General features: G+C 38.7%; 1 protein-coding gene and 1 long non-coding RNA gene across 2 annotated transcripts in view; one reads left to right on the top strand and one right to left on the bottom strand.

Moving 5' to 3' along the window:
* The window catches only part of LOC118877179 (uncharacterized), a 55,078-nt gene extending 33,767 nt beyond the window's left edge, over positions 1–21,311 (top strand). Inside the window, exons 2-3 of the long non-coding RNA XR_011604475.1 lie at positions 18,811–18,869; positions 21,158–21,311. This is a non-coding gene — a long non-coding RNA (uncharacterized lncRNA). The remainder of the gene's footprint in view (positions 1–18,810; positions 18,870–21,157) is intronic.
* LOC108012806 (uncharacterized) lies at positions 20,263–21,011 on the bottom strand. The gene has a single exon (XM_017078244.4). The coding sequence runs from the start codon at positions 20,783–20,785 to the stop codon at positions 20,312–20,314; it is 474 nt and encodes a 157-aa protein (XP_016933733.2). The 5' UTR covers positions 20,786–21,011; the 3' UTR covers positions 20,263–20,311.
* Positions 21,312–21,427: the final 116 nt, after the last annotated feature.

Raw genomic sequence — 21,427 nt, forward strand, 5'->3', positions numbered from 1 at the left:
CCTCACTCCCTGCACGCGTTGAACATGCCCAAAAATCTGAAAAATTTGATTTAATTTATCGAAAGACTCTGCGGCTCGATATCCATCTGCCCCTCTTGGAGGGAACTGCTCATCTTGGATACTCCACCTTTTGGGGTCTGACTCAGAATCTCCTTCAAGGTCCAGACATCTGCGGGCGACAAAAAGCCCAAAGCGACTTAAATATATTTCCGTTTTTTCCAAAGCTTTTTTGGCTACCTCGAGTACAAGAAATTCCGCGCATATTTTGCAATTTGAGGTAAGCAGACAAAAAGAGGTAGCAGAGAAAACCCTGGCAAAACGTATTTACACTGGGAGAATGACGAAATTCTTAATAGTTAAAGACAGATTAAATTCAATTTGGTAAAATCAGTTGACAAAAATTATTGCCTAGAATAATGTGTAAAAAAACAAACTAAATAAATAATACTTATAAAGGCATTAGTTACTTCTCACTGTGTACTCATCATTGCCAAACCAAAGTTCTCTTTGTACCTGAGCTTCAGCCGAGCACTCCTTGTTCTTGATCCCACTCCCCGGACTCATTATCTGCGATAATAACCAAACTTAACCCTAATAAAGTACAAATGGGACCAATTCGAATTCATTTGGCGCACATGCAGAGCTTCAGGATCTCGGGACTCACGAGTCCTGGGCCGAATGCAAATTATACATGCGAGTGGTAGATAAAAGCCCTGAGAAATAACCCACAAAGCGCCCGCTCTATGAGCCATAAAATATGTCATATTTTAACAAAATGTTGCAGCACAATTACAATAAAGCCATTCGGCATGCCCCTTCTGCACTGGGGTGGGATTCTCATATGGGACAGATAACGACGGCGTCTAATGAGTCCTTCGCAAAGGAGCAGTGTCCTGGCAATGGAACAAATGTAATAATTTCAAAACTTGGCTGCCATTATCTATTACTCCATAAATGCAGATAGCGAAAGGTTGGAAAATGGACTGAGAAAGTGACTGAAACCTTGAAAACTGTAGCACGAGTTGAATAAATTTTGAGTTAAAGGATTTAGGTAGGACTTAAGAAAATACCTTGGCTAGAAAATTTAATTTGCAAAATCTAAATCAATAACCATTCCGGATCTTTATATTTTATTTTTTAAACCAACTACATATACTTTCATTTTTAGATGCAGTATTCCTCACAAACTACGTGTCACATAAATATGACTACAATAAATTTGGTATCTCCCAATGAATACAAATCGAGGCATCTTCATTGCCACACCCCCAATCCCAGAAACTATGCAATTAGTTCCACCCCGCTCCTCCTCATTCAGTATTTTTGTATTCCCCGGGGATTCCCCTCACCCACAAACTAGACACAATTGCAGCGCAGTTCCGGGGCTAATCAGGCCATTTCCATTTGGTTTTTATTGCTAATGAGAGAACACGTCATAAAATAGCCTGTTCGGGGCTGGCTGACCAGCGCAAATCTCTCAATTAGTTTGTACAAATTAGTTTACCGCCCGTCTGGGAATCGCCAGTCCCCCAAGTTCCCGCCCCCAATTGGAATATCGAGGGGGATTTCTCACCAAAAGTTGAGTTTTATGCAAAGTGTCAGACTAATTAAATGAAATCGATAGGTAATCCAAAGGAAACAGATCCAAATCAAAATGGAAAAACAAAAAGAAACAAAGTCAGGGCGAAAACAATAAAAAAGTTCAATTACCATAAAAAAGAGATTTGTTTACATTTTACACCTCTGCAGCGACGGAAGATTAATGAGATTTCCCAGCTCGAGCCAATAAAAGTTTGCGCGAATTCCGAGGAGAGTTGCAGGTGTCAAAGTTTAAATGGTTCCCGGAGTATTTAATTGTGGAGGTGGAAGCTACGCCCTGCTGCCTATAATTAATATGCTAATAAAATGCCGAATGACAGTTGAACAAGGACTTTTGACAGCTCCCCACCGAGCAGATCCTGCTCCCCCATTAAACTTTTGCGGAATGTCCTCGAACATTCCTGGCCACATATTGAAGTTGGCTGTAAATCATGATTATCTTTTTATTGCTGACACTTGCGGGGTCTCTATATGAACTCCACTTTCCACCCTCCTTGAAATGGCAGGAAAAGAAGGACGAAGCCTAACGAGATTTGAAACGGTTTTGGGCTTTACTATAATGGATGCCCTCTGACTTTCTAACTAATGTCGCTGGGTCGAAGTACAATTCACTTGGCCAAGCAATCCTCGTTGCAATGGCCCCGGCTTAAGGTGGAGTTTCGCCGCCAAAGGACATTCCAATCGAATGCCATTCGATGATAAAAATCGTGCCAAGCGATAATCCACTAAAACATTTACACTTCTCCGAGGCGAGAATGTCCTGCCGGGCAAACTGCCAGCTCTCGACCCCGGCGAGATTATCACAGAGGACCTCCTTCAGATCCCGAGACGATGTCCTGCCGTTAGCCAGGCTCAAACGGCCATTCCAGGACAATGCAACATTACAATAATGTGCACTTTTATGGACAGTTAACGGCTGCAGCTGCCATAAACGCATTATCCTCGTGTGAGGAATCCCGAAAATTCCCCCTATAGGTGTGAAGAAATTGGATGGCATTCAAAGTTCAGTCAGGAGCGAAAAAATGGGCAAGTAAATGATATCCATGAAATGGAAAAGGAAGAAGGATCAATGCCAATCTGATTATTTGAATGGCAAATGAATTGGAGCTTGTAAGGGCTTTAGGATGTCGTGGAGGATATTTTTAGAAGCGAATTCATTTTTCTATAATATGTAGAAATTCCTTCAATCTCTGTAGCCCACTGCAATTTAAAGAAACAAGAAAATCTGTTCCTTCTTTTGTTTTTCTAAAAAAAACACTCCTTAAGTTGACTTCCGCCTGGCAACCAGAAGCCATAAAAGGTAATCTCACATCTAAATGGCCCTAACTCACTGGCAGACCACAAATCTCTGGCCAGGACGCAACAGTTAAGCTGGACCAAAACCAAACCATAAATAAAGGACACTCGCACCTCCCCGGGAAACCATCTAAATTAATTATTTATAGTCGGGGCGCAATTGAGTCTGAATAATAAAACGATTTGCAGGTCCAAAACTAAACATGATTCATGGGCGGCAGTGCAACGAGTTATGTCCAAGGAGATACAGGTTTTAAATTATGGCCACTGCAGGGTAAATGGAGCTTTAAACTTTGTACAACCCCAAACCAGGAACTTATATACGTACTCCACTTGGCTAAGACAACAAAAGGTAATCACATCACAAGGGAAAGGGAGTCGCAGGAGTTGGAGAACATCTAAATCTAATTTTAAGAGCCAAGCCAACCGCCCCTGGCCAATTATATTAATACAGTTACTCGAATTTATGTCTCAACTTTCGAGTGCGGAGGCAGGAAATCCAGGACAGCGGGAAAAGTGTCTCAAAATTGAATTTGCATAATTTTAAAAGCTCAACTGCGGCTTCCAAGTGGCATATTGACAGCCGGCGGGGGAGGAATGGAAATTATGTTTTTGATTTTGATTATGCAAATTTAAGTGTCGGAACAATGTTTGCCCATCGGAGCGGAAACGCAATGGGATTTTCATTTGGCAACCAGAAATGGTAAAGAAAATGTTAATTACCAAGCGAACCAAGTGAAAATCTTAGGACAAAAAGAAGCATAGTTCTTTGAAAATATATATCTTTTATTTAAAACATTTGGCGAAATAAGATTTATTGAATGTGCCATTATTTATTTTATATGAAGGCACAATGCCAACAGAAAAAGGTTTTAAGGGGTTCCACTCATAAATCTTTCAAGAAAGAAATCAAAATTTGTCAGACTAAAAAGTTTGCGGAGAAACAGTAAGGGATTTAGGACCAGATTGTGGGTATCAAAAAAGACACAACAAATGTGTAGTATTTTCTTTTTAAGTTAACACAGGTTAAGTTCACACCCTCTTCACCGGGAATTTTCAGTAACCCCTTCCTCGAGATGGAAGTTCGTTAGCAAAGCCCACAATCAGCCCACAAATTTGCTGCATTAGTGCGAAATTAAATTATTGTTTACATGCACGTAATTATGTTTTGAGAGCACTACCCCTATAAGAATGGAACCCCTATGCGATATGCGATGAGCAACCCTTGGCAATAAAACGCAGACCCCTTCTCCTTTGACATTGTTCCACCCTTTTTTTGTTGCGGCTGAAAATTCGATTTTAAAATGCTGTAGCAACAGGGAAAAGGACAATTGGAAAACGGCTCGGGGCTTCCTGACTTTCGCAGCTCGATTAAATGAGGGGAGGATGGTGTTGGATTATTTGGTATTCAGGGATTATTTGGCATTTGCATATGGTCAGCCAGAGGTCAATTTCGAATTTAATCGTATTCAATTTCGAGTGGATTTCTTTTTAATCCCCCAGAAAAATGAAGAGTCAGAGATGAGAGCGAAAGGTAAACATCTCGCAGATAACACCAGCTTTAAGCTGGGATTAAAGTTGGGGTTGAAAGTGTCTTTCTGGGCGGGTAAATGCCTATGGGATCGATTATTGCCATTCAAATTCGAAAGGAACGTGTCTGAGGATTCTTTGCAAAAATCTGTCAAGGCCTCTTCTCCCAATTCCCCTAACTCGAAAAAATGTTCAGCTGTTCCCCAGGAAGCTGGTTAATAATTTAAGGAATTCAAGGAATATTTGTATTGAATGGGATTTGACTTTTGCCAGTTTTTCTTTTTAAAAAGAACATCGTAACGATGAAATAAGAATCGTTCTAGGAAACATATTTGTGATGTCAGCTTCCCAATGCCCTGCTAAAAAAACAGGAGACAGTTTGGCGCTTTCATTAAGAAATATTTGGCTCAATGAAAGTGGGGAAGCATTTAATGAAGACATTTGTATGACAAAGCACGGGCTATTATGTAATGCTGGAAATTACAAAGAGTTGAAAAACTCAAAGACGGGATATTAAGAAAGATGTATAGAGATATAAAAATGTCGCCAGTTGTCTGAGTTAAGAACTAAGTCCACAAGCTTTATGGTTCTTGCAGTACATATAAAATTATAAAAACTCTGTTTTTGGCAACTGTCTTTCTTTTTGGGCGTCGTTGAAGGCGTGGTCAGGGTTACCGATTCGAAAACATCAATGCCAAAAGCATGGAAAGTGAATTTCAATTGAAACGCATTCAATTGAACCAAATTCTGCCATCTTCCGAGGCAATTTTCCCCAATAGTTTATCCATCACAATCAGCAGCAGAGGGAAAGCTGGGAAAATGGCTTAATGGCTGGGGAAACCCGGGTAAAATCTCTTCTGCTTGGCTAGAGGCAAAAATATAAGGAAGCCAAAAGGGAAAAAAGAGGAAACACAAACAGGACAAACAGGAAGTTCATTAGGTTCGCTGCATTTCTCTTATTAAATCCAGATTTTGGCAGTGAGGATGAGGGGTCAGAGAAATTAAAGCGGAGAAAGTAATGAAAGCCAAATGATGAATAATACATGAACAAGTTTATCTCAACGCCTGCGATTCGCTCTCGAGGATTAAATGATTATCTCGGGCATTTAATCAACTGAACTTGACCAGCCAAGTGGGAGTGGGTATGAATTCGGTTGAGATGAGCAATTACCCTTACCAGAATAATGCTCAGGGGATGGAATGATTCGTACTTGGGTGCTGATATTCTTGAATACATGGGACCCCAAGTTTTATATAGAAACCAGTTCTTTACTTTTTTAAACTATATTTTACACAAACATTTTAATAGTCTTATTTGCGTGGATTTCGTTGTAAGTTGATCCTTAATTTTGAGTGGATATTGCTATATATATAGACAAGCTTTTCCCTCCTCGACATGTACCGCCGACAAAACTTGATACTCGCTAAAATGATCAATTTTAATGTAGACTATTAGAGAATAAGAACACAAATTCATAGAGGTATCCAATAACTCAAGTTATGGTATCTAGAAGTGCAGTTTTGGGTTCCCATACTGAATGCCCATTGGCATTACAGAAAAAACGATCATGAAAATGGGTTAAATTTTTGACCCTCGTTTAAAAGAAACATTTTAATGAAGAATTTTAGAGAATTTAACCACAAATTCATAGAGGTATCCCACGTGTAAATCGGGATCCAATAACTCAAGTTATGGATTCTAGAAGTGCAGTTTTGGGTTCCCATACTGAAAGCCCATTGGCATTACAGGAAAATCGAACATGAAAATGGGTTAAATTTTTGACCCTCCTTTAAAGGATACATTTGAATGTAGAATATAAGAGAATTTAACCAAAAATTCATTGAGGTATCCCATGTCCAAATCGAGATCCAATAACTCAAGTTATGGATTCTAGAAGTGCAGTTTTGGGTTCCCACACTGAAAGCCATTGGAATTACAGAAAAATCGAACATGAAAATGGGTTAAATTTTTGACCCTCCTTTAAAGGATAAATTTGAATGTAGAATATAAGAGAATTTTACCACAAATTCATAGAGGTATCCCATGTCCAAATCGGGATCCAATAACTCAAGTTATGGATTCTAGAAGTGCAGTTTTGGGTTCCCACACTGAAAGCCATTGGAATTACAGGAAAATCGAACATGAAAATGGGTTAATTTTTTGACCCTCCTTTAAAGGATACATTTGAATGTAGAATATAAGAGAATTTAACCACAAATTCATAGAGGTATCCCATGTCCAAATCGGGATCCAATAACTCAAGTTATGGATTCTAGAAGTGCAGTTTTGGGTTCCCATACTGAAAGCCCATTGGCATTACAGGAAAATCGAACATGAAAATGGGTTAAATTTTTGACCCTCCTTTAAAGGATAAATTTGAATGTAGAATATAAGAGAATTTAACCACAAATTCATAGAGGTATCCCATGTCCAAATCGGGATCCAATAACTCAAGTTATGGATTCTAGAAGTGCAGTTTTGGGTTCCCACACTGAAAGCCATTGGAATTACAGAAAAATCGAACATGAAAATGGGTTAAATTTTTGACCCTCCTTTAAAGGATAAATTTGAATGTAGAATATAAGAGAATTTAACCACAAATTCATAGAGGTATCCCATATCCAAATCGGGATCCAATAACTCAAGTTATGGATTCTAGAAGTGCAGTTTTGGGTTCCCATACTGAAAGCCCATTGGCATTACAGGAAAATCGAACATGAAAATGGGTTAAATTTTTGACCCTCCTTTAAAGGATACATTTGAATGTAGAATATAAGAGAATTTAACCACAAATTCATAGAGGTATCCCATGTCCAAATCGGGATCCAATAAGTCAAGTTATGGATTCTAGAAGTGCAGTTTTGGGTTCCCATACTGAAAGCCCATTGGCATTACAGGAAAATCGAACATGAAAATGGGTTAAATTTTTGACCCTCCTTTAAAGGATAAATTTGAATGTAGAATATAAGAGAATTTAACCACAAATTCATAGAGGTATCCCATGTCCAAATCGGGATCCAATAACTCAAGTTATGGATTCTAGAAGTGCAGTTTTGGGTTCCCACACTGAAAGCCATTGGAATTACAGAAAAATCGAACATGAAAATGGGCTAAATTTTTGACCCTCCTTTAAAGGATAAATTTGAATGTAGAATATAAGAGAATTTAACCACAAATTCATAGAGGTATCCCATGTCCAAATCGGGATCCAATAACTCAAGTTATGGATTCTAGAAGTGCAGTTTTGGGTTCCCATACTGAAAGCCCATTGGCATTACAGGAAAATCGAACATGAAAATGGGTTAAATTTTTGACCCTCCTTTAAAGGATACATTTGAATGTAGAATATAAGAGAATTTAACCACAAATTCATAGAGGTATCCCATGTCCAAATCGGGATCCAATAACTCAAGTTATGGATTCTAGAAGTGCAGTTTTGGGTTCCCATACTGAAAGCCCATTGGCATTACAGGAAAATCGAACATGAAAATGGGTTAAATTTTTGACCCTCCTTTAAAGGATACATTTGAATGTAGAATATAAGAGAATTTAACCACAAATTCATAGAGGTATCCCATGTCCAAATCGGGATCCAATAACTCAAGTTATGGATTCTAGAAGTGCAGTTTTGGGTTCCCACACTGAAAGCCATTGGAATTGAAGAAAAATCGAACATGAAAATGGGTTAAATTTTTGACCCTCCTTTAAAGGATAAATTTGAATGTAGAATATAAGAGAATTTAACCACAAATTCATAGAGGTATCCCATATCCAAATCGGGATCCAATAACTCAAGTTATGGATTCTAGAAGTGCAGTTTTGGGTTCCCATACTGAAAGCCCATTGGCATTACAGGAAAATCGAACATGAAAATGGGTTAAATTTTTGACCCTCCTTTAAAGGATACATTTGAATGTAGAATATAAGAGAATTTAACCACAAATTCATAGAGGTATCCCATGTCCAAATCGGGATCCAATAAGTCAAGTTATGGATTCTAGAAGTGCAGTTTTGGGTTCCCATACTGAAAGCCCATTGGCATTACAGGAAAATCGAACATGAAAATGGGTTAAATTTTTGACCCTCCTTTAAAGGATACATTTGAATGTAGAATATAAGAGAATTTAACCAAAAATTCATTGAGGTATCCCATGTCCAAATCGAGATCCAATAACTCAAGTTATGGATTCTAGAAGTGCAGTTTTGGGTTCCCATACTGAAAGCCCATTGGCATTACAGGAAAATCGAACATGAAAATGGGTTAAATTTTTGACCCTCCTTTAAAGGATAAATTTGAATGTAGAATATAAGAGAATTTAACCACAAATTCATAGAGGTATCCCATGTCCAAATCGGGATCCAATAACTCAAGTTATGGATTCTAGAAGTGCAGTTTTGGGTTCCCACACTGAAAGCCATTGGAATTACAGAAAAATCGAACATGAAAATGGGTCAAATTTTTGACCCTCCTTTAAAGGATAAATTTGAATGTAGAATATAAGAGAATTTAACCACAAATTCATAGAGGTATCCCATGTCCAAATCGGGATCCAATAACTCAAGTTATGGATTCTAGAAGTGCAGTTTTGGGTTCCCATACTGAAAGCCCATTGGCATTACAGGAAAATCGAACATGAAAATGGGTTAAATTTTTGACCCTCCTTTAAAGGATACATTTGAATGTAGAATATAAGAGAATTTAACCACAAATTCATAGAGGTATCCCATGTCCAAATCGGGATCCAATAACTCAAGTTATGGATTCTAGAAGTGCAGTTTTGGGTTCCCATACTGAAAGCCCATTGGCATTACAGGAAAATCGAACATGAAAATGGGTTAAATTTTTGACCCTCCTTTAAAGGATACATTTGAATGTAGAATATAAGAGAATTTAACCACAAATTCATAGAGGTATCCCATGTCCAAATCGGGATCCAATAACTCAAGTTATGGATTCTAGAAGTGCAGTTTTGGGTTCCCATACTGAAAGCCCATTGGCATTACAGGAAAATCGAACATGAAAATGGGTTAAATTTTTGACCCTCCTTTAAAGGATACATTTGAATGTAGAATATAAGAGAATTTAACCACAAATTCATAGAGGTATCCCATGTCCAAATCGGGATCCAATAAGTCAAGTTATGGATTCTAGAAGTGCAGTTTTGGGTTCCCATACTGAAAGCCCATTGGCATTACAGGAAAATCGAACATGAAAATGGGTTAAATTTTTGACCCTCCTTTAAAGGATACATTTGAATGTAGAATATAAGAGAATTTAACCACAAATTCATAGAGGTATCCCATGTCCAAATCGGGATCCAATAAGTCAAGTTATGGATTCTAGAAGTGCAGTTTTGGGTTCCCATACTGAAAGCCCATTGGCATTACAGGAAAATCGAACATGAAAATGGGTTAAATTTTTGACCCTCCTTTAAAGGATACATTTGAATGTAGAATATAAGAGAATTTAGCCACAAATTCATTGAGGTATCCCATGTCCAAATCGGAATCCAATAACTCAAGTTATGGATTCTAGAAGTGCAGTTTTGGGTTCCCACACTGAAAGCCATTGGAATTACAGAAAAATCGAACATGAAAATGGGTTAAATTTTTGACCCTCCTTTAAAGGATAAATTTGAATGTAGAATATAAGAGAATTTAACCACAAATTCATAGAGGTATCCCATGTCCAAATCGGGATCCAATAACTCAAGTTATGGATTCTAGAAGTGCAGTTTTGGGTTCCCATACTGAAAGCCCATTGGCATTACAGGAAAATCGAACATGAAAATGGGTTAAATTTTTGACCCTCCTTTAAAGGATAAATTTGAATGTAGAATATAAGAGAATTTAACCACAAATTCATAGAGGTATCCCATGTCCAAATCGGGATCCAATAACTCAAGTTGTGGATTCTAGAAGTGCAGTTTTGGGTTCCCATACTGAAAGCCCATTGGCATTACAGGAAAATCGAACATGAAAATGGGTTAAATTTTTGACCCTCCTTTAAAGGATACATTTGAATGTAGAATATAAGAGAATTTAACCACAAATTCATAGAGGTATCCCATGTCCAAATCGGGATCCAATAACTCATGTTATGGATTCTAGAAGTGCAGTTTTGGGTTCCCATACTGAAAGCCCATTGCCATTACAGGAAAATCGAACATGAAAATGGGTTAAATTTTTGACCCTCCTTTAAAGGATACATTTGAATGTAGAATATAAGAGAATTTAACCACAAATTCATAGAGGTATTCCATGTCCAAATCGGGATCCCATAAGTCAAGTTATGGATTCTAGAAGTGCAGTTTTGGGTTCCTATACTGAAAGCCCATTGCCATTACAGGAAAATCGAACATGAAAATGGGTTAAATTTTTGACCCTCCTTTAAAGGATACATTTGAATGTAGAATATAAGAGAATTTAACCACAAATTCATAGAGGTATCCCATGTCCAAATCGGGATCCAATAACTCAAGTTATGGATTCTAGAAGTGCAGTTTTGGGTTCCCATACTGAAAGCCCATTGGCATTACAGGAAAATCGAACATGAAAATGGGTTAAATTTTTGACCCTCCTTTAAAGGATACATTTGAATGTAGAATATAAGAGAATTTAACCACAAATTCATAGAGGTATCCCATGTCCAAATCGAGATCCAATAACTCAAGTTATGGATTCTAGAAGTGCAGTTTTGGGTTCCCATACTGAAAGCCCATTGGCATTACAGGAAAATCGAACATGAAAATGGGTTAAATTTTTGACCCTCCTTTAAAGGATAAATTTGAATATAGAATATAAGAGAATTTAACCACAAATTCATAGAGGTATCCCATGTCCAAATCGGGATCCAATAACTCAAGTTATGGATTCTAGAAGTGCAGTTTTGGGTTCCCATACTGAAAGCCCATTGGCATTACAGGAAAATCGAACATGAAAATGGGTTAAATTTTTGACCCTCCTTTAAAGGATAAATTTGAATGTAGAATATAAGAGAATTTAACCACAAATTCATAGAGGTATCCCATGTCCAAATCGGGATCCAATAACTCAAGTTATGGATTCTAGAAGTGCAGTTTTGGGTTCCCATACTGAAGGCCCATTGGCATTACAGGAAAATCGAACATGAAAATGGGTTAAATTTTTGACCCTCCTTTAAAGGATAAATTTGAATGTAGAATATAAGAGAATTTAACCACAAATTCATAGAGGTATCCCATGTCCAAATCGGGATCCAATAACTCAAGTTATGGATTCTAGAAGTGCAGTTTTGGGTTCCCATACTGAAAGCCATTGGAATTACAGAAAAATCGAACATGAAAATGGATTAAATTTTTGACCCTCCTTTAAAGGATAAATTTGAATGTAGAATATAAGAGAATTTAACCACAAATTCATAGAGGTATCCCATGTCCAAATCGAGATCCAATAACTCAAGTTATGGATTCTAGAAGTGCAGTTTTGGGTTCCCATACTGAAAGCCCATTGGCATTACAGGAAAATCGAACATGAAAATGGGTTAAATTTTTGACCCTCCTTTAAAGGATACATTTGAATGTAGAATATAAGAGAATTTAACCACAAATTCATAGAGGTATCCCATGTCCAAATCGGGATCCAATAACTCAAGTTATGGATTCTAGAAGTGCAGTTTTGGGTTCCCATACTGAAAGCCATTGGAATTACAGAAAAATCGAACATGAAAATGGATTAAATTTTTGACCCTCCTTTAAAGGATAAATTTGAATGTAGAATATAAGAGAATTTGACCACAAATTCATAGAGGTATCCCATGTCCAAATCGGGATCCAATAACTCAAGTTATGGTATCCAGTAGTGCTGTTTTGGGCTCCCAACCCAAATTTATAGAGGAGGCCCACGTTTAAGTCGGCATCCAATACCTCAAGTTATAAAACATAAAAATTCAGTTTTTTGGTTCCCATTTTGAAAGGTTGCTCTAGCTTTCCCTTAATTTTTCCTGTTTCCTTCATGAATTCTAAGATAAATTTTCTTGAACTCAAAGTTCCGAAATTAGCAAAAAATGTTTCTCCAAACTGAAAACACTTTATTTTGATTCATCTCATTTTTCTTCATTTCTTTCTGTACTTTGAATGAATGGTTTCCTTTGAGCTTGTTTGGCCAATTTATCAGAGCACAAATTGAGCCAAAAATAAGGGGAGTGGAGCAGTAAACTCTCCACTGACCATGTCCTTTCCAAAAGCATGTGTATGTAACCGGATCCCATGGATATTCCCCACATCAGCATACGTAATCCAATGAAACGAATGCTTTATTGGCTTAATGGAGCTGACGAGGATGCGGCACTCCTCCCTCTCTCTGGAGAATTCGAAAGTGTATCGAAATGAAAAAGGACAATAATTTAATTTGACCGCAGGACGACACACACATGAGGATACAGCAGGATATGCAGAAAAGGTTATGCGGCATTGCGGCCATAATTCACACTTGTGACCAAGGAGGGAAAATCGCCGGGAGATGTATTCGCTGGCGAATGGGAATCCTTAATTTATGGCCACTAATTGCATTGATGATAAATTTAATTTCGAATTAAGCCAAAGTTGTGCGTACGTGCGGGGGAAAAGCATAATGAGGGGAATTCAATCCAAAAGGTGGGGTGGAGAACTCGGAGGGATTTTAAGCCGACAGGCAAGAGCTCAAAGTTCCCAAAACTAAAGCTTGATTTACACACATTTTCTAGTTGAATTTGAACTTGACGTTTGGAATGCGAGGAAAGGGAAATCCCCTTGTCACAGAAATATCTTGTTCAGCTGTCAACTGGTTATGCATAAGTTGAGGGTTATGAAAACCTGTTGACAAGGCCAATTAGGAGTGTCAAAAAATGCCAAGTGAGATGTCAAAGGAATAAAAACATTTTAGAAACACTCACCTTGCATACTTTTGTATTCTGAAGGTAACTATAGAATTAAATGTTTTCTTTTGATTAAGGGCTCTAGCTTTTGTTCCATAAAATACATTAATCATTGTTAGGCAATAAATTGCTTTGCCATGCTGATTTGTATTGCTCGCAAAGGTCTGAAAGTCGAGCAAATATTATCTTACACACATGAGGGCAACTTTGCAGTTTGTTTTATTGGATTTGTCCAGCAATTGTGTTCTGTCAGAGAATACAGGATACTCAAACTCCACCCTCTGGTCCGAGCAGTTGAAAGGAATGTCCATCAAAGAGACTTCCTACAAGACGCATAAATTATCCTTTTCCTTAACTTTTTTCCCGCTGTTCTCCGGCCCAGGGAAAGTGCGAAAATTTGTTGCCAGACAAGTGCAAAGTAATGATATGCAATCCAATTTAGCGCCGGATGCCATCCCAGCTCGGGATGGAACTCAGATCAGGACGCTGGCCAGAACGCGCGTCCAGGAACTTGCACATTCATCACTTTCCTGATGGACTCGAGTCGTCCTTCCAGAGGACAAAGGAATTGAGGGTGCAGAAGGACCAGGGGAGTTGGGACCTTACCAAGTGTCAATTTGCAAGGCATTAAGGGCGGTGAAAGAATTTGAGGGGGTGGGAAAGTATAGTTTTTTTTAAAGCTACTAACTATTTACTAACAAATCGGTCGAGCCTTTGGTATATTAAAATATGCCACTTACACTTTTACACTTAAAAATCTTATTCTCACCTAAAATTCAAAGTAAGGACTCTAACCAAAGGATAATTACACATGTGGCAGACCTCAAGAGTGCGCTAAATGTTGTCACGCCAGATTATGTGGCTGTTTATCCCCCAGCAAATGGTTTAATTACAACACCCACTGCCCCTGAAACCCTTTTCATGTGGAAGCGAGGGCCACGACCTAATGGGCTAATTCTAATTTAGCCAAGAATATGACATTATATGACTCCCAGAGACCTTATCTGCAACTCAATTTGCATTGAGAAATGTTGTACAAATATGAGGAAAATAAGTTTTGAAAGCAGAAAGAGTCGAAATGGAATTTTACCCATTCAAGTTTGTAGGGGTACGTTTTTGAGTTGCTACTTGTTATTGCTTGCGTAATTGAGATTTCGCTCATTACAACTCTTTGGAAAAATTATAAAAGTACAGTGAAAACATTAAATCAGCCACCTGTGAGACATTACCCAGGAAAAAAACCCCTAAAGAAAATTTGCATAGAAAAATCATAAAAATTTCAGCTTCGTACTTTTTTTATCCTTTTACAAAGTGCAATTCAGGCGTGACGAATGGAATGCAAACGGGGGTGAAAAAAGTGGCGAAAGAGTTTGAGAGTTATAACTTTTAGAGAGCTTGGGCTAAAAGTTCTTCATATACTTGGTAGGTTGGTAAGATGATAAATGGAATTAGTTAATCCTTGCTTTGGATGGCGGAAACGTGATGAAAATGATTTGACTTTTCTTAGAGGTCACATTTTTGTATGCTGTCTTTAAGAATTGCCACACAATCGAGTGGAACAGTTCAATGAGATTCGTTCTCGGCAGTCAAGTGTGGCCAAAAACAGAGGGAGAGTGCTGAGCGTGGCAAAGTGTTTGTGCTGGCCCCGGGGGAAATGCAGTGGTCAGCAGGCGAGGAAGGACTCGGGGAAGGACTCCAGTCCTCGCGAGGTCCAAGGTCCACAGAGGCAGCCGCAATGTTTACGCTGCGGTTCAGCTGACGACGACTCCTGAATGGATGGAAATGGGTGTGGAAATGTGGGTGGGGAGGTCGTTCAGCTGTTAGTTTTAATAGAGGCCGAACACTTCGATGGCGTTGACACGGCATGTCCCTCGGAGTCCACACTTCTCCTCGAAACTCAGACCTCAGACCTGGGATGGGACGCATGTGTGTGGCCTTAGACTCGGACGAATCGAATGCCCCGGGGAGCAGTTTCTAATGAAGGACAACAAAGTGGGAGGATTTCCATCAGATGACGGAGCCTGCTCATTTGGCCGAAATTTTGACGCTTTATGAGCGGTCCCTTTAGTGCTGAGTGTGCGCAAAAATGTAATTGAATGAATGAGAATGCGCAATCGGAGTGGGAGAAGGTCAGTTGGCCGTAAAATGTTTGTCTTCCATTAGCAGGCCAAGATGCTTGAGTCAGAGAAACAAAATAATACTCGTGATAACTCCCTCACCGCCGCAATGGAGACGTCAGCTAATGTAGGCTCCCCAATAAAACCCTCGGCCAGACACATATGACAGCATTATGAGCTGCTGGGGAAAACCTTTTTCAAATATCCCAGGCATATATCTTCCTTCTTATTTTTGCTTAATTCGCGTGACTCGCGTGTCTCTCTGCATTTATTTTTTGTACCTCCTTTTTTTCGGCATTGTTTTCAGTCACGAATGCAAATTTCGGGTGGGGGGAGATTCGATTCGATCTGAGGTTGGGAAAATATCAAAAGCTCAAGTTACGGGCATCAAATATTTGTAATTTCTTCGAGGCAGGCGCCTCTGAGCCGAGGTCAAATTATCATGACAACTTATTTAGTTTTGGAGAGGAAGGGGGACTAGTATCCATGTCTTTGGCCCCTGGGCTTTCGACCTGCCTGCGGCGAAAACTTTCTGTACTTGCAAGTTTGCGCAGCTTAAAATGCTAATTAGCAGGCAGGTTCCTAGGGGTTTTTTAACGTTAAAGTGGGTGAAAAGAGGGTCCCCACCACAAAAGGCAGGCAAAGTTGACAGCCACTCGGCACGTAGGATTACCATGCTCACACTTTTAAAAGCGATAAGGCATCCTGCAAAGGAGTCCTAAAACGGGTATGGTTGAGATGTAACGGAAGTGCAAAATATTTTAAAGATTTGGTGTTTGAAGTTGGATAGGTAATGAAATGAAACACAATTAAATTTGAGATTTCCTATCCGTATAGTGTGATATCTTTGCTTATAAGACTAGCTAGTTACGGCCGTTTCTCGAGTGTCTTTCAAAGTCATTGATAACAGACTGTCAAAAAAATTAATAGTTTCTCGATTTTAATTTGCCTTTAACTTTTGTTTATCTGAACGAAAAGCAAATACAAAGTGCTGTTAACCACAATTAATCTATAACACTGCGCTCATCGTTGTAGGTTTTGTGAAATCAGTTTTCATTATAATCCATATAAAAGTATATTGTTACTAAATCTGAAAAGCCTTAATCCTTGGGTTTTTCTAAGCCGAATCATACAAACTAAGAGCCCTTCATTTTGCAACCCATCATTATCTGTTCTGGGAGCCGCCGCTCCTCATCAGTATGCCTGGCCAGATGTTTGGCAAATGTCCTGGAAACTCCCGATGAATTCACTCAGTTGACATTTGGGATTCCAATTGATTTCGCACTGGGCCTTCTACTTCCACTCTTTGTCTCAGATGTTTGCTTTGCTGATTTGCAAAGCGAAAGAAAAGAAAACACGGAAAATTCGCATGCGCTTGCCAAATGAAAATCCTTGTGGCAAAAATATTCAAATGTGCAATATTGACACTTGATTTGCATTTATAATGGCTACGTGATTTTCGTGTTGGTTCCGGTTGAGGATTAGATAAGTTAGCGGTTTCTTTTATCCCTGCCGAGGCTGTTCCGGATCCTTGGCCATATTTTCACCGTATCTCGGGAATCTCTCCTGCCAAATGTGTTAATTTCTCTACCCCGGTTGGGTGACCTGTTTTCTGTGTCCTTTCAATTCCAGCATATTGCGCATAAAAAATTGAACAACTTGGCCTCGGGTTGTTTTCACCATAAAATAATCTTTTTAAGCCGAAAACAAATTACAAATAAGAGGAACGACAACAAAGAGAGGGAGCGACGAGAAATACCCTCTATATAATTTGTTCCATTTTTTCTTCGGATGCTGCTTTGCATATTTTCCCTGGGCTGCGTGCTTCCCCTGTGTTTCGCTAACAAATTATAATGTATTGGAAATTGACAGAATTATGTAATGAATAGAAAATTATGCAAATTACAGCGCAGTTACATTTAATGGCACGACCTTTTCCATGGCCTCTTCATCGGGTCAGGATGCCGAACAGAAATCGAATTTTATTGGGAGCCCAGAAGAAGGTGAATCCTCTAGATGTTCGAAGGTGGAGAAGGGAACTTTTAAGGGTTTATGCTTTTTTAGAATGTCTTGAAAATAAAAGGACCACAAAGGGAATATTTCCTTTAAAGGAAAAGAAAAGAGCCATAATATAGAGAGTGAATATTACTTATAATAAAAACAAACAGTTTCAAAGTGGATTTAATATAAACACGCTTGCAAATAAAATCATCACCTGAATTTGTTTTCCTAAATCTTTTTCTCCCTTAAGAAGATGATGAAAAGCCTAGTTCATTAAAAGTCCTTTCAGTTTATCGGCGACTGGGGAGCAATAAGGAAAAGTTTCCCGCCCAGCTTATCGCAGGCATCGTTTTTCATATTCAAATACTTTTCTTTTTGCGGTAATTAATCATCCAGAAAAGGAAAAAATTGTCTCGAGATAATGTCAACATAAATTGTTACGGCAATTTTCCACAATTTTCCTTGTATTATTTATGTGGCTTCTGTCGACTGTCTTTCTCGTGTGTTTTTCTCTCTTTTCCTCTTGGAAAAGCCGAATTTAAAGGTTGAGCTTGGAAAATTAGCCGGGTTGGCGAACTCAGGCTTCGGGGGGCATTCAGTTTGATGTGTTGACTTTGGCTCGTGGCCAGCGGGAAAAAGGACAGAAGGTTGGAGTTTGAAGGACGACTGAATGCGGCATTTAATGAGCCTGTCAGCAGTCAGCGACGCTCGCTTTACTCACTTCAGTTCACTAAACTGTGCAGGTCCAGGGGTGAATAGTCGGTGTATAAGGACCTGAACCCCGTACTCCTTTCCACCCCCTCGAGCTGTGGTCAGTTTAATCACAAAGTTTAATGAATAGCTTAAGGGTTGAGGCGAATGTGTCGCCCTGTCTGCCTCCAGTCGACTTCCTGTGCAGCTTATTGACAATCTCCAATCAGTCGGGTCAACTCATTTCCATAATCCAAATCGAAAACAATCTTAAATTAAGAGGATAGCTAAGAAAAGTAATTTCAGGGTACTTATTAAATATATAAAATATGTATCAAATAAGAATACCTAAATATAAGAGATTATGTGGGAGGTGGGAGGTGGGTCCAATATAAAAGCATTTAATTCTATAAGAAATAGAAGCACAAGTGAATTGTTAAAGTTTCAGAACATAAACTATTTGTTAAGCTAGAGTTCCAAGCGCCCTTTTTATATTTGTATACCTTTGCACACAATTATATTTTTGACACCCCCTTCTGGAACGGAGCTGAATAACTAATTGCCCCATTTCCCTCTTCGAGGACACCTTTCATCACTATTCCCTTACTTAGCCGTAATCTATTCAACCATCATCAGCCTCTTATTTTTCAAGCGACTAAAAATTATGTAAATTCAATTTTCAGTTGGCTTCCGCTGTGGCACGCGATGTCGAGGACTAGGCCACGCCCATTTTGCCTTGCTGGTAAGTAAACATGTTATTATAATTGTTGAGCCCTCTGTTCTGGTCCTTCTGATTCTGATTCCATTTCTGGTTCTGCTGGTGATGGTTGATTCCCTCCTATCTGAGAGGGATTAACCCTCGAGGCGTAAACAAAATTATGTTTTCATTGTTCGCGCACTTGACACGCTTCGATTGTCGTTCCTTGGGACTGGGTGAGGATCACTTGAAGGTAAAGTTGAGGCTTTCTTGTACATATATCCCCAGAAAATAGGAGACAATCATATTAAATACTTGGGGATCCCATTAAATTGTATCAATGTTTTAATTTTAATAAATTTCAGCTTTAAAGGGGTGGGGCAAAAGAGGCATGCTCCCAACCTGTGCTTCGAGGATAAACAAACAACACATAACGTTTAATTCAATGTTGGGATTGTTACTTGTAAGACAATTTCTTCCTCAGGATCTCTTCTTAGCACTGCCTTCATCTCACTTGATCTGTATCTGATAAAAGGTGTAAGATAAAGATCTGAATCATTTCGTGAAAAAGCTCGATTATAAGAACAACAAGAAATATATATGTATAATATGTTGGGACAAATAATTTTTCCAAGCATTTGAAAAGTCATTTAAAGCACTCGCCTTTATATGTATCTATTAGAGGTCGAGAAACATCGATTAAAAAATTAATGCATTGATTTCGATGTTGTTGCCACATTACAAAGTAAAAACGTGTTAGTCAACACTTAAACCTGCATCAATATTTTAATTATCACCACAACTAGCCCTTATTAATTAATTAATTTTCAATTCTGATAGAAATAATTTTAACAGAGACCTTAACAGTGGTTTTTGTCTAGGAAACTCTCCAATTTTAGAGACTTTTAAAAATTGGTTGCAACATGTTTCTGCAACATGTAACCGGTCTCCAAAGAAAGGGGAAATGTGTATAGTATATTTGTCCCACTCGCACTTTAAGGGGCGTGGCCAAAAGTATATATATACTATTTTTATCTTGGGAATTATGTACTTGTAGGTGGTGTTTCCTTGTTCAGGTCAACTTTGCACTGCGTTTCATTTAGCAAAGATCCATCAACGTCAACGGACGTTCCACAGATTGAGGATGTTCAATGGATGGCAAACAGGATATCAAAGTTAGACGGGAGTAGCAAATATAACGAATAATAAATGCAACTTCCCAGAAAACCAATTCAAGAATTTCAAACTAAGCCTTGAAAATGATTGTTCAAATAACTTACCGTATACGTAGTAAAACATACAACTAAAATTACAGTTTTTAATTGCAAAATCACACCCATAGGAGATTATACTTATTATTTTAAAGTCTAGAAACTTTGGTATTAGATTTTGTGAGATTTTTGGGAGAACTGGAAGCAACAAATAATATAAACCCATATTCATCGAGTCTGTTTTATTGCTCTGAAGTGCTAACAGTTAGAGGTGTTCTAGGGAGACGTGGGATCTGGTGAAACACCGGGCTCGACCCTAGCAGCTGGAGCATCCTCTTCAACGGGCTCCTCCAGTTTGGTCGAAGTGATGCTCTGGTCACTGGGGGAAAAGGGTATGATGGACGCCCTCACGGAGGGCGAGACGGGGATGGGCTGGTAGATGAAGAGGTGGACATTCTCGCTGACCTTGATGCGGGCTGGCTCCATGGAACCCACCTCCTGCTGCTCAATCTCCAGGGGCTTGGACTGCAGCGAGAAGCGGTGCCGGTAGAAGCTAGAGTCCCGTCTCTCGGCCGGGATCATCGACTGTGTCCGGGACTTGGTTTCCGCCATCCGCAGTTGCGACTCCTCCGCCAGCATGCTCAGCGTGGGCGAGAGCATCTGGGACTGTCGCTTCTCACGCACCAGTTCCCGCCAGTCCAGTGCCACCTGCTTCACGTAAGCGAAGTTGCTCTCGTCCGCCAAAGCCATGGCGAAGTCTTATTTCTTCAGGTCCTTCTCAGTGGAGTCCAGGTGGTCCCGTGTCAGCCCCTATTTGTTACCCTTTTCCGCTGATTCCTAGAGCATTTTTTTATAAAGACTCGATTTTTGGGTTAGTTTGTTTTTGACTGGGCTAGACCATTTTTTGTTACTTCTGTGAGAAAAGATTTTCGAAAAATAAATTGCATTTGTGTTTTATTTATTCGACATTCCAAGCCTACTAAATATTAAATTATATTAAATATTGTATTTCCTGTAATTTGCTTACATCCATAACTTTAACCAGCTCCTATGCCCTCTCAGACTTACTTATTATTTAAATTTGTTTAAATTAATTCGTTTTTTATTTTCTTTTCGTTCTAGATCCAACGCCTATGGTTATAAAGATGGCAACGAATAAAGACGATGGCCCTGAAGAGTTCTGTTCTGCGGCTTAAAAATATCATTACGGTTTTAACAAAATTGTATTTCATAATTCCTATAATATATCTACAATAAAAAATGTATTATTGTAATACTCCCTATGTTTAATTTGTTTTTTAATGCAGTAAAAACAAAACAGCAAAACATAATTTATACACAACAAAAAAAATAAAAGGAAATGTATTAAAAAGAAAAATATGTTTGTTATTC

This window comes from Drosophila suzukii, chromosome 3, assembly GCF_043229965.1.
Source record: "Drosophila suzukii chromosome 3, CBGP_Dsuzu_IsoJpt1.0, whole genome shotgun sequence".
Taxonomy (NCBI): Eukaryota; Metazoa; Arthropoda; class Insecta; order Diptera; family Drosophilidae; genus Drosophila; species Drosophila suzukii.

What these genes read in the sequence shown, in the direction of transcription:
- LOC108012806 (XM_017078244.4), bottom strand. Translation starts at nt 20,785, where the DNA reads ATGGCTTTGGCGGACGAGAGCAACTTCGCTTACGTGAAGCAGGTGGCA.